The 12085-nt window shown below is 32.8% G+C and overlaps 2 protein-coding genes and 1 long non-coding RNA gene across 9 annotated transcripts; 2 read left to right on the top strand and 1 right to left on the bottom strand.

The window, feature by feature from the left end:
* Nucleotides 1-771: 771 nt before the first annotated feature.
* On the bottom strand, nucleotides 772-8582 carry LOC143905892 (uncharacterized). Of its 7 annotated transcripts, none has more exons than XM_077421550.1 (5): nucleotides 6916-8582; nucleotides 3118-3331; nucleotides 2675-3040; nucleotides 2532-2583; nucleotides 772-2328 (listed from the first exon to the last, which is right to left on the bottom strand). In XM_077421550.1, exons 1-5 carry the CDS (start codon nucleotides 6934-6936, stop codon nucleotides 2310-2312), a joined length of 672 nt encoding a protein of 223 aa, XP_077277676.1. In that variant the 5' UTR covers nucleotides 6937-8582; the 3' UTR covers nucleotides 772-2309. The 7 variants fall into 7 exon arrangements, with proteins under 7 accessions (XP_077277676.1, XP_077277677.1, XP_077277674.1 ...); XM_077421551.1 differs by lacking the exon at nucleotides 6916-8582 and adding an exon at nucleotides 4351-4460; XM_077421548.1 differs by lacking the exon at nucleotides 6916-8582 and adding an exon at nucleotides 3409-3595.
* On the top strand, nucleotides 6916-10522 carry LOC143905893 (uncharacterized). The gene is made up of 4 exons (XM_077421552.1): nucleotides 6916-7003; nucleotides 8579-8705; nucleotides 9038-9115; nucleotides 9360-10522. The coding sequence occupies exons 2-4, from the start codon at nucleotides 8594-8596 to the stop codon at nucleotides 9566-9568; spliced, it is 399 nt and encodes a 132-aa protein (XP_077277678.1). The 5' UTR covers nucleotides 6916-7003; nucleotides 8579-8593; the 3' UTR covers nucleotides 9569-10522.
* Nucleotides 10523-11246: 724 nt separating this feature from the next.
* LOC143905929 (uncharacterized) lies at nucleotides 11247-12056 on the top strand. The gene is made up of 3 exons (XR_013259372.1): nucleotides 11247-11479; nucleotides 11640-11684; nucleotides 11779-12056. It is a non-coding gene; the product is annotated as an uncharacterized LOC143905929 (long non-coding RNA).
* The last annotated feature ends 29 nt before the right edge of the window (nucleotides 12057-12085 follow it).

Genomic DNA, 12085 nt, shown 5'->3' with positions numbered 1-12085 from the left:
AATAAGATATTAAATAGTATACCAAAATAAAGTCGGTATTATATTGGATAAGACTGTGTGCTCTATGCATTAGAAGGTGGCCAGAGAGGTGCAGTACCTATCTCAACATACATGCAAGACATAAATGAAAACCTAGATGAATTTTGTGTTTTGCTGATGTATTTAGAAAATCCACAATAAACTAGAATGATTTATCAAAATGATTTTATATCAGCGGTGCACATGTACTTTTGTTGTTAAAATTTTGCAGCAATTATTGAGAGCCTGATGTATTTAAAAATTAGATGGATAATAATGTTAATTAAACACTTCGTTTTTTGTTCTTTTTTTTAATGTATAAAACTTTATTTCATATTATACGAAAATATTTCACAATAAGTTTTATTTCTGTAATATATTATATGTAAGTGTTATATCACATATATGTCATATATATATATATATATATATATATATATCACATATATGTCATATATATATACACATACTTATTGCAAAGTGTTCTCGTAATAATATGTTTAATTCTCATTTATTTAACATTTCTGATATTGTAGTATTTGAAAGAGTGACTATATAGAAACTATAGCAAGTAAAAAAGTCATTATTTTATTTTTCTTCTCATTTTTTTCAATACAGAACTGCCTAATTGCGTAGTTTTGTAATAAAATTATTTTAAACATTATTTGACGAAAAATTGTCGCAAATACTTGCATGATTGTATATATATATACATATATATATATATACATACATACTTATTGCAAAGTGTTCTCATAATAATATGTATAATTATGACATATGTGATATTAACTTACATATAATATTACAGAAATAAAACTTATTGTAAAATAATTTTGTATAATGTTAAAATAAAGTTTTATAACATAAAAAAAAAGGAGTGTTTATCAACATTATTATCCATCTAATTTTTTAATACATCAGAATCTCAATATTTGCTGCAAAATTTTAACAACAAAAGTACGTGTGCACCGCTGATATAAAAACATTTTGATGAATCATTCTAGTTTATTGTAAATTTTCTAAATACATCAGCAAAACACAAAATTTATCTAAAGCGGGTGCTTGTTGGCCTTGGTACGTTACTGCCTTCTGCTACGGACGGCCAGAAAGCATTTTTCAGGCCGTATTGCTAAAGCGGGGAGCACGCGGCAACGCCGCACAGACGCGGCAACGCCGCAGTCTTAGCATATGTCTTTCTACCGTGCGTCCGCGTGAGCAGTTCAATGGTGTGTGTGCGTATTCATTCACAGTATTCACACATAAAACCAGAAGTTAGTTTCTCGACGTTGGCGACACTGAAACGAAGTTTCGTATTGTCATCGCGCGAGGTCTCCAACATCAATTCGGAGTTCGGCCGTGACTCCTGTCGACCCTTAATATTACATGGAGCATATTTTGAGCGGAAAAGCGGAACGGAGAATTATAAAATATTAATTTTTAACGGTATTTATTGATTAAAATGCTTGTATTCAATAGATAAGCTGAAAAGATAAGCATATTAATAAAAATTGCAATGAATTAAGTGAACACAATTTTAAGAAATGAATACAAATGTCTATTTATCACTATACTGTTCCGCTTTTCCGCGCAAATTGTGCTCCATGTAATATAAGGAGAAACAAACTCGCGGAACGAACGCGTCAAAATCCGTTGTCAACGCGGATACAGTATACTCCATCAAATTTCGGAGCTGTTTAATCACATTGAAAAAAAAGCTTTTACACATACTCTTCGATTACTTTATTATTTAATAAAAGTGGCAGTATAATATTATAGATCCAAACATCATGTTGATGGTTATTGGGTGCGTTCAGCCGATACTCCGCTAGCCTATCAATCGTGAGCAGTCGCTCGTTTTCGCTCGTTTCCTTTCCTTTGACCCAATGGATTAAAAGGAGAGGAAACGAGCGAAAACGAGCGACTGCTCACGATTGCTAGGCTAGCAGAGTATCGGCTGAACGCACCCATTATGATTATGAAGTATATCTTATATGCAAGCCAGGGTACATACATAGGCTGCGTTAAGTACTGGCAGTGAATATCGAAACACAGCCATACATACATACACGATAATAGCGGATTCCGCTTTTCCGTTCAAACGTGCGGGACTCAACTCGCGGAAACGCGGAATCTAGTTACTATTCTGTTCCGTGCTTCCGCGTTTCCGCGCTCCATGTAATGGCACCAGAGTAGATCAGACGAAAACTCGTCCGTCTCGCGCGCAGGTCTCTTCCCACGGAAGACCAAAAAGGTCCCCCTCCACATTGCCGTACTGCTTGACTATATTGTCACTTGCCAGTGCGACTTCTACCTCAATAAAAAGTGTTTTCCATTTACTGACACAATAATACGTTTACGCGAGCGTTACTTCCGGGCCCATACAGCACAGATTGTTGCAGAAAGCTTCCAGAAAGGTTTCAAAGTTGCAGATAGCTTCCAGAAAGGTTTGAAACTTTTCTGGAAGCTTTCTGCAACAATCTCTGTGCTGTATGAGTTCTGTAGTAACTTACGATAATTCCTTCGCGTAAACGGGATTTTTCTTCGCGTAAACGTCATCAGTTTCTGGAAAATAAATTACAAGGAAAGGCATAAGGGACAGTCCTATTGCTAAATACTGCAGTTAAGTTCCAGTATAATAATTAAAAGTACAAACCAGCCTGTGCAGACTCTTCCTGTAATAATTGACGGACAGGAGTTGTATCTTTCTTTGATGATGTAGAAAAAAACTTCGAAATGGCAGAAGATTTTTGCTTAGACTTAGCTACATTTTTTGTTTTAGCACTATCAAGTAACTTTTTGAGGTTTGAGGGCAGAGTTGAGCTGGGTTCCGGAATAATATGACTTCCCACAGGTTTCTTATTTTTTCTCGGTCCTTCATCTGAATCCGAATCTGATGGAATTGGGCGTTTAGGCGGCTTTCTGTTGCGTGGTTTGGTGTAGTCTGTATCAACATCTGTTGCAACAATTGTGTCCTCCTTCACGGCCTTGTTTCTAGCTTTTAGGGCAACATTGAAAGTAGCTATATGCAGGGACCACAAAATAGATTAAATTAAGAAGACAAACTTGCATTATAAAAAAACGGATATAAACACCTACAATAACTGTGATGGTATATAATGCGGAGGAGTTTCCACTCGGACGAGTCATAGTCCGCTAGACTCATCACCAACTTCGTACATTTCCCCCTCATGGAATGTGGCGGGTAATAACAAAATTCTCTATCCTCGCTAATCCACTTGGTTGGTACAACTTCCACAAGGTATTCCTCTTCATCATTCCCAGGGTCAGACACAAACTCTACCACAGAATACTGTAAAAAATAAATTTTAAGTTAACATAAAGAAAGACAAACAAAAGCAAAGGTACAAATTAAAAACAAGATCTAACCAAAAATTTACTGAGGACCACTGTGAAGGAGAGGAATGCAAAGAAAACTGTCTCCATCAGGGATAATAACACATTTTTGAAAAAAATCCTGCAACCTACATGTGCTTTTTACAGGATCCACATGTGATACTTTAAAAATTCCAATGGATGAAGAAGGAAGTGGGTAGTCATAGTAATCTGCTTTACAAAGAAACCTATGACCTGATAATAATACATCACCATCCGGTGAAACTACAACTTCGGTTAAAATAAATATGTTTCCGTCTTTTGATGAGAAACAGCAATTAGCTTCATCAGTTTTAAGAGTTACACCCTTCAAATTTATTTGTGCATAACGGTCTCCAGGAATTTCTGGAACAATATTCCTAAACAACTGCTTCTTTAATGTAACTCTATTAGGATTTGGCCTCCTTGACTCTGTAATAAGTTGCCCCTCTGTCTCAATGTCTCTGTTAGCTAACTGCTGAAGAGGCTTATAAGTTGAACGCAAGTTATGTTTAATCACAGCCATAAAAGACTCGTACTTAAAGGCACTAAAATCCAAAATCGTCCCATTCTCCCGGCTTTCATCAGACATGTGACTCAGACAATGTACATTGTATACCACAAATGATTCATCAAAAACATCTATGGAATGCCTGATAAACTCACGATATATATTGTCAGCAATAACAATCCAATGATTGCTTTTGACAAATTCAGGGGATGACAGAATATAAGATGCAGAATGAATTAATAGAAAGTTCTTGTAAGTATTTTCATGAATCCTGTATCGAAAAATGCGCACTCCATCATACAAAAGAAGACGCCTCCACTCAGTTGCTTTGAATTTGGCCTGATAATACAAAGATCTCGGTCTACGACTGAATTCCACGGGAATCCAAGGAGCAATGTCAATCATATCAGAACATACATTGAAACATGCTAGCCTTGAAATTTTACCATATGTGATAGCTTGAGATCCACAGAGATATTGAACCCATCTTTTAAAAGCTCCTTCAAATAATAGATGCATTGGATCTAAACGAAACTGTGAAACCATTCCATTGTTGTCACTTCTCATGGCTTCTAGGGGCGAATCTCCATCATGGTGATCAGGCTGATCCTTTCTCCTAAAGGATTCATCTGTGCGCAATGGTGCATTGAGATCCAGAAAGATTTCACGATTTCTAAAACGCGCACCTCTTACTGTGCACTTTTCACATGCATAAGTACTATTGTGGTTTGAAATACATTTTACATATTGTCGTGCTACAGAATCGAGTATGTAATTTCTAATTTTAAAGGGAAAGCGGCTGCCATAAAAATTATAACCATTCAGTGCTAATTCATCAACTTCTTGAATAAAGTCCGCTAAAAAAGCATTAATACTGTCTGGTTTTCCAAGACCATGCCACACACCTATGATAAATGGTACAGTTTCTCCTATAAGGCAACCCAGTATAGGCCAAAAATTATCATCAGTGCTGCTAAATAATGCCAAACCATCAATGTTCACATCAATAATAATTTCTTTGTGTTCAAGCAAGTACTCATCTGTAACCCTTTGATTTAAATTAGTAATGATACCTTTGTACCACATTAAACCTTCACCATTACGTTGTAATTCAACTCTGCGTGGGGTTTGCAGTAAAGTCTTATGAGTCTTCGGTAAAGAGCCATGGAGGAGTCTTAGTCCTGCAAGAAGCTCATCAACTTTCCTATGTGCAACACCCCTTATTGCCCATTCCTTCAAAAACCTTAACAGGTATTTATCAGGATCCTCTGCTGACGGAATGTTATTCTGGTCCTGGATATTGATTGCAAACTCTTCATCTGAATCAACATCAGCGGCTTCAGCCTCCAATTCTTGTTCAAAATTAGCATTGCGATCATTGTGATCATCTAATTCATTATCATCACTGGAAAGGCTGTTTCGACCCTCTTCTACCTCTGAATAAACTGATGAATCATTCCTGTCTAAATGTTGATTATGGTCCCCTAGCTCAAAAACTTCTAATGCATCATCAACTTGTGTCAAAGTCTGTCTCACTTCTTCGGTATGAAGACGCTTCCTGACTGCTTTTACAGATGCAGCATGCAATTTGCGTTTCATACTTTACTTTACAATAAATTGGACTAAAAAGGCCAATCAACGGCCACTCAGGAAACAATGAAGGTCAGCGAAACCCGCGTAGGTTGTCTTATATCGCGTCGATATTTCCTGATATCTGGTCCGGGAAAAGGAAAAGGACTTGATGGGGAATGCAGAAGAATTTCAACTGATCGTAGAATGTGGAGGAGACATACGACTAAAAAGGCCAATACCTGAATGATAAAATATTATAGCCAGCAAAGTTATTGCGGTAATTATTTAGAATAACAATCAAAAGATTTTAGCCGTTGGCCGTTGTTCGTTAAAAAGTTATTAACAAAAAAAGTTTGAAGAATATAGCAGTTACTTTGAGTATTGAAAGGCATCAATAACTATGTAAATGGAAATAATACATGTATGAACGAAGGAGTCATTTAAAGCAGCGAATCGTTAGTATATTGAACAATCTTTGTTAAAGCAGAGAATAGTTGGTATAGAAAAGTATATATACAATTTTATGTGTTAGAAAGCATAAATATAAAGTATTCTCTGCTTTATCCATAATTGTATTATTGTAATTGTAAACTATCTTTAATTGTGCAATTATTATCACACAATTATGGTTAAAGCAGAGAATACTTTATATTTATATTTATGCTTTCTAACAGATAAAATTGTATATATACTTTTCTATACCAACTATTATCTGCTTTAACAAAGACTGTTCAATATATACTAACGAATCGCTGCTTTAAATGACTTCCTTCGTTCATTATACATATGTACTATTTTCATATACATATTAGTTATTTATGCCTTTCAATACTCAAAATAACTGCATGGTTATATTCTTCAAACTTTTTTGGCTAATAACTTTTTCACGAACAACGGTTGACGGCTAAAGCCTTTTGATTGGTGTTCAGGGTCATGACCTTGACAATATATGTCAAGGTCAAGGTCATCAAAAAGTGGTCCGTTATTTTAAATAATTACCGTTATTGCAAAATAGTCCACAAAGATAACATCGCAACAGCATGATAACACAACACATGTACGAAAGGGAAACGATTCGAATCATCTAGGTAAGATAGAAAATTCCTTTCCACTCTTTAGCTTCATTTTCTTGTTCTCACAGGACTTTTCTAATGTCAAACTGTGCAGTGCAGATCATGTTGTCCTCCCTATAACTTTATAAATTAAAGAGTGAGGTTAGATGGGCCGGCACATTACGCCAAAGTAAACAGCTGTATTCTACATCTAAGTGTTGTAAATACATAAAAATCCGTAAAATCTAAAACGAATACAATAAAAAAAATCTTAAAAAATACTAAAAGCTCGCACTACACAACCCTCTAATATAACCTCATTATAACTATCCAACAGAACTTTAAGAATTGAGGATCTAATTATTATATAGTTAGCAATTATACTACCTTCTTTAACAGAGTCGACATTTCCTTATACTTCTATAGGCAAACCACGTCGAACGTTCACAACACAAAACTGGCAGCGAAAACGCGGGTAATCCGTTCTCTTCTAGATCCTTCTCTTCTGAAATTCTCACGATCTTACTCTGAAGCTCCTCGAGTGACTCTCGATCTCAATGTTATTCGATACCTTCAATACATCGATACATATATATCGATGGCGTCACAATGATGTCATTTTGACGTCACTGTAAGGAGCCTTGATGAAAAATTGACCATTTAAAGTCAAAATGACATCATTTTGACGTTTTCGTGACTTTTTGTTCTCCTTGGGTGACATTGTATTTAAAACAACATCCTTTGACTACATTCGTTCTGTTTGTTTTTATGTTGTCAGTATTAAACAAAAATTAATTTTGTAATACTATATTTTCTTCTTTATTGCAAGAACGTAAAGATGATATTGAACTATGTTAGGGCTTGAGCAGAATGGCTGACTTATAATTTTAAGACAATGTTTTATGCTTTAATTCTTTGTCTTTCGTAACGCATAATACTGTCTTGTGTTCTCAAGACTCTCAAGTCTTAAATGTTGTTGACAGTTTCGTATACACGTTTAAGACTTGAGACACAAGACAGTATTATGCGTTACTAAAGAAAAAGATTTAAAACATAAGACAGTGTCTTAAAATTATAAGACAGCCATTCTGCTCAGGCCCTTAGTATAAGAGTTTAAAACATTTAAGGACGGTCTACAATACGTTGCAAACACCTCGTCACCAGTCGCGAAGCGTGTTTGCGACTCATTGTAGACTGCTCTTTAGAGATATCCTTAACACACTGTTTACGTAATTAAATTATAAATAACTTAAAAAATAGAACATAAATTTAAAAAAGAATTATACGTTGTATCACAAATATATATAACAATCATTGACAAACTGAACTTCTTATTGTATGAATGTACATAGAAAGTATTAAAATAATTATTGTATTTTGAACCGACCGCCATATACAAATACACACACACACAATAACGCTTACAGCCAATCAGAGTTTTCTCCGTGCGCTCCACCTATATTTGTTACTAGCCGGTTGGTAGCGGTAGCAGTTCTCGAGTAACAGTTGTACACGTAACACGCACGCTCTGAATAAAAGTAAAGTTTTACAAAGAATCACGACTCAGAGACAACCCACTTATTCCTCTCCTCCGAATATACAACAATAATAATTATTAATAAGAAAACAAAGTTATATAGGAAAGTGCACATAATGTTTTACTATACATATTAAGGAGTTATTTATTATCCAGTTATTATAAATATTTTTATAACGAAAATCTCAAATATGATATCCATTTAAGAGAAATTAGTTGTGATAAAAATTTAAAAATATTTTCAATAAACTACTTTTTCACAATATATTATTTTGTCTGATAATAGAGATCATAGTTTTTCTCACTTATTGGATCTGTTATTTAGGATAAGTTTATATTTAATTAAATATTTCTTGATCTTAAATTTCTTTTTTTATTCTTTATTTGTTAGAATCCGAATTAGTAATATTTGCGTTTATCTTATTGTTAGCGGAAAACGCTATTTCAACATTTGTGTGATTTACTTAAGCGATCTAGTTTAAATTATTATTATTAATTGTTAATATATTTCAGAACGCACACTTAAAGATGTCAAGTTCGAATTTTGCTTTAGATGCCAAAAGGCATGAACTATATAAATCAGGAACCAATAATGAACCTGTTATACTGGATGGATCATTATTTATTCGCGATAAAGTCAGTAAGTATTTATGACTTAAATTCACACGTACCACAGGAGATCAGGAATTTTTTTATTTTCTGCAATTATTTTTTAAATATTACTAGAGATATTAATATCCAGTTTTATCTATTACAAGAGACCCATAAAGAAATAAAAAAAAGACATAAAGAAATTTTGAGTTGTTATTGTGTAATATCAATATATAACGTTATTAATAAAATAATTTGTATCACATTTATTCATTTGGTGTATTTCAGAATGTCACATTTTCTTTGCAAAAACAATTTTTTTTATAAAGCTAATTTTGTGTGCATGTGTGTTTATAAATTAATAAGCATGATTTATTACAGCTGATGTTCTTATGATGATTCCTGACACATTAGAAACAAGACAATTCTTTAATCTTAGTACAGTCAGTAACAATTCAGGTATGTACATTTTTTAATAAATAGACTGTTGATTTCTTTTTATTAACTTCTTTTCTATTAATACAATCATTCTCTTGTAGAAAGTTGTAATACTGGTATTGTTTCTTCAGTTTCATCTGATGCTGATGAAACTAGTACATAAGAACTGATTAGATCCAATAATTTAGGTATATATTGAATTAACAGAAACTTGATTTATTTATTGTTTTTCTTTTACTGTCACTGTATAAACGTTTCATTGTAGATAAAGATACGTGTGATACACAAGAAAATTCAAATCGGAAAAAAAGTAAAATAGCGAAAGAATTGGACAAATGGAGTGAACAACAAAGAACAGAAGCAAAGGAACGGGAGCAAGCTAGAATGCAGCGACATAAAGAGAAGATGGAAAGACAAGATAAAGCTATAGAAGTTTATAAAGAACAAATGGAAAAATTATTGGAAAAGCTGTAACAAGTTGAAACAGTCTATTCCTTTTTTTTCTTTTTTTCTGGTTAACAGATTTCTTTATAATGTAGAATTATACACAAAAGTATTTATCTTGCAAAATGTTTTATTAGAATATAGATTTCCTTACTGTAGTTTCATGCAATATTTGGCTGTGTTTTCATTACATATCTGTTCATAAAATATGTTGTTTCTTTACTAATTCATATTTTATATATTTAATGTAATGCCCTATCCAGATAAACTTGTATAGATGTATAACGTATAACCATTTACATAAAGGAAATTATCTACTTGCATTTTACGTATGTCTTTAAAATAGATGTGATTGTGGATAATTTTTTTTATACATATGGTTATGTAGCTATGCAAGTTTGTCTGGATGGGCCCTTTATATTTTGGAATAGCGATTAAAACTAATTTTTTTTTGCCAAAGATAGCTTATGCTATATGATATGTAACATTAGATTACACACAGTCTATTCAATGTTTACTTTAGCTTAAAAATATTTAATGCGAATTTTTAGTTCTATAAGCGCGAGTGTTAAAAAGTTATTTTGTCTTTCTCATTACATACAACTATGTAATTTCTTATAACATTATTTTATATGTTATTACACTATATTTATTTTGTAAGGTATTCTTTAATATGTTTATCTCTTACTTGACATTCAATGTTCTTAAGATAAATATTTCATACTACAATTCTTAAATTGAAATGCTTCTATTCTTCTAGTCAGAAACCATTTTTTGTGATACGTAAGGTAATATTGTGAAGTCATGGTGCTCCTTAGTTTTTTCATTATTGACAAGAAGATAGAAAGATGCTAGAAAGATTAAAAATTATAATTAAAAATCCACAATTTATTTTACTTTTTTATTTCTTTGTTCGTACATAATAATGTAATCCTAAAAAGTTTTAATTCAATATAAATAACTAAAGATAAGAAATAACTAAAAGATGTTTTATTATTCATAAATTATTCCTATTAGCCTTAATTTTACAATGTTATTCTTATCCTTAAATTTTACAATATATCTTACTATTTTTATTATTATATCTATCTATCTTACAATATATTTATAACTTTTACATTACGAAATGGTACATTTTAGATGAGTTTTAGGCTGGTTAGATTAACTTCAACCAATGTAGATTAACTTTAATCTCGGTTTAACTTAGTTCCTATCTCTTTCTATTTCTAAGAATTAGAATAATATAATTTGTATTACATTCATTCATCTGGTACATATCAGAAAATCACATTTTCTTTGTTAAAATATAACAATTAGCTTTACTGTTTAGGATTAAGGTAAAATCAGGTGGCAGGGCGCTGTCGCGAAAGTAATGGCCCCTGGCGCAAGCACAAACAACCCTCGGGCTTGACTCGACTTTATCAAGAGACACGGTAGTGTCTCGCGCCAAGTACACGCGGAGGCGAGACCGACCGTGACTCTTTTACGCGACGCGACGGGTTGCGAGTACCCGAGATGTTGAGATCTCGATAACGAGTGAACGGATCAAGTTCTAAGTAGGCTTGATCGATAGCTTGGGGTCCAATTAGGGGGGGGGTTTCTCTCATAATATTCCGCTACGTGCCTTACGAGCGGAGATATTGCGACGCAAAGTCCAAATGTGAAAATTTATTTTTAGATACTCCTCCTCCCTCCTCCTCCTCCTCCTCCTAACGCCGCGATCTATCAGAGAAACGTCACTTTCACTTTTTCGACGCTGGCGGCGCAGGTATCGCCAGTTTCGATATCGCGCGCGTATTTCAAAATTAGGTCGATAAACTTATGGGTGCGTTCGTTTATGCAGCGATTAGCACGTCTACTGCGTTTCTCATCTGCGAGTCACATGACACAATTTACCGAACGAGTGTCTGCGTGAATTGGATGCTCAAGATTGTAATTGGAGTGCGTGTATAAGTAAAAAAATGTCAAATAAACATGAATTATTATTTGAATAAAATATAATAAAATTTTAAAATAGAATACAAATATTATATTTTAATATATTAATATTATTTTAGAAAAATTAATTATTTTTATTATTTATTATTTATTTTTTTTACAGAAACACAAATCATATTTTGAAAATATTTGTCTTTTATTTAAAGAGGTTATGTATATTAATTTTGATTGTATATATTGTAAAATATTAATTTTTTTTTAATATTTTTAAGCAAATTTTATTTAAAAATTTCAATTTTCAGAAATGGCGGATAGATTTAGAATGGACAATTTAATTTTTTATAACATTATTGATCAAGCTATGGATCTCATTAATAGCTCAGATTCTGACTCATCATCAGAAGATAGTTCTGATGAAGAGCTGCTGTTATTGGATGATGTTAATATTGTTTATTTAATTTATTAATTTAATTTATTAATTTTTTAACATTTTAAATATATACACGCATACATTACATCCATTTTTTGTCTACATGCAGGAACAGGAACGTATAAAAGTGCAGAAAGTAAACAATTATTTTCATACTTTTGTAAGCTGACAAAACATTT

Source organism: Temnothorax americanus, unplaced genomic scaffold (genome assembly GCF_048541705.1).
Source record: "Temnothorax americanus isolate GAGA-0224 unplaced genomic scaffold, ASM4854170v1 Scaffold69, whole genome shotgun sequence".
Classification (NCBI taxonomy): domain Eukaryota; kingdom Metazoa; phylum Arthropoda; class Insecta; order Hymenoptera; family Formicidae; genus Temnothorax; species Temnothorax americanus.
This window is presented reverse-complemented; position numbering and strand designations above follow the sequence as displayed.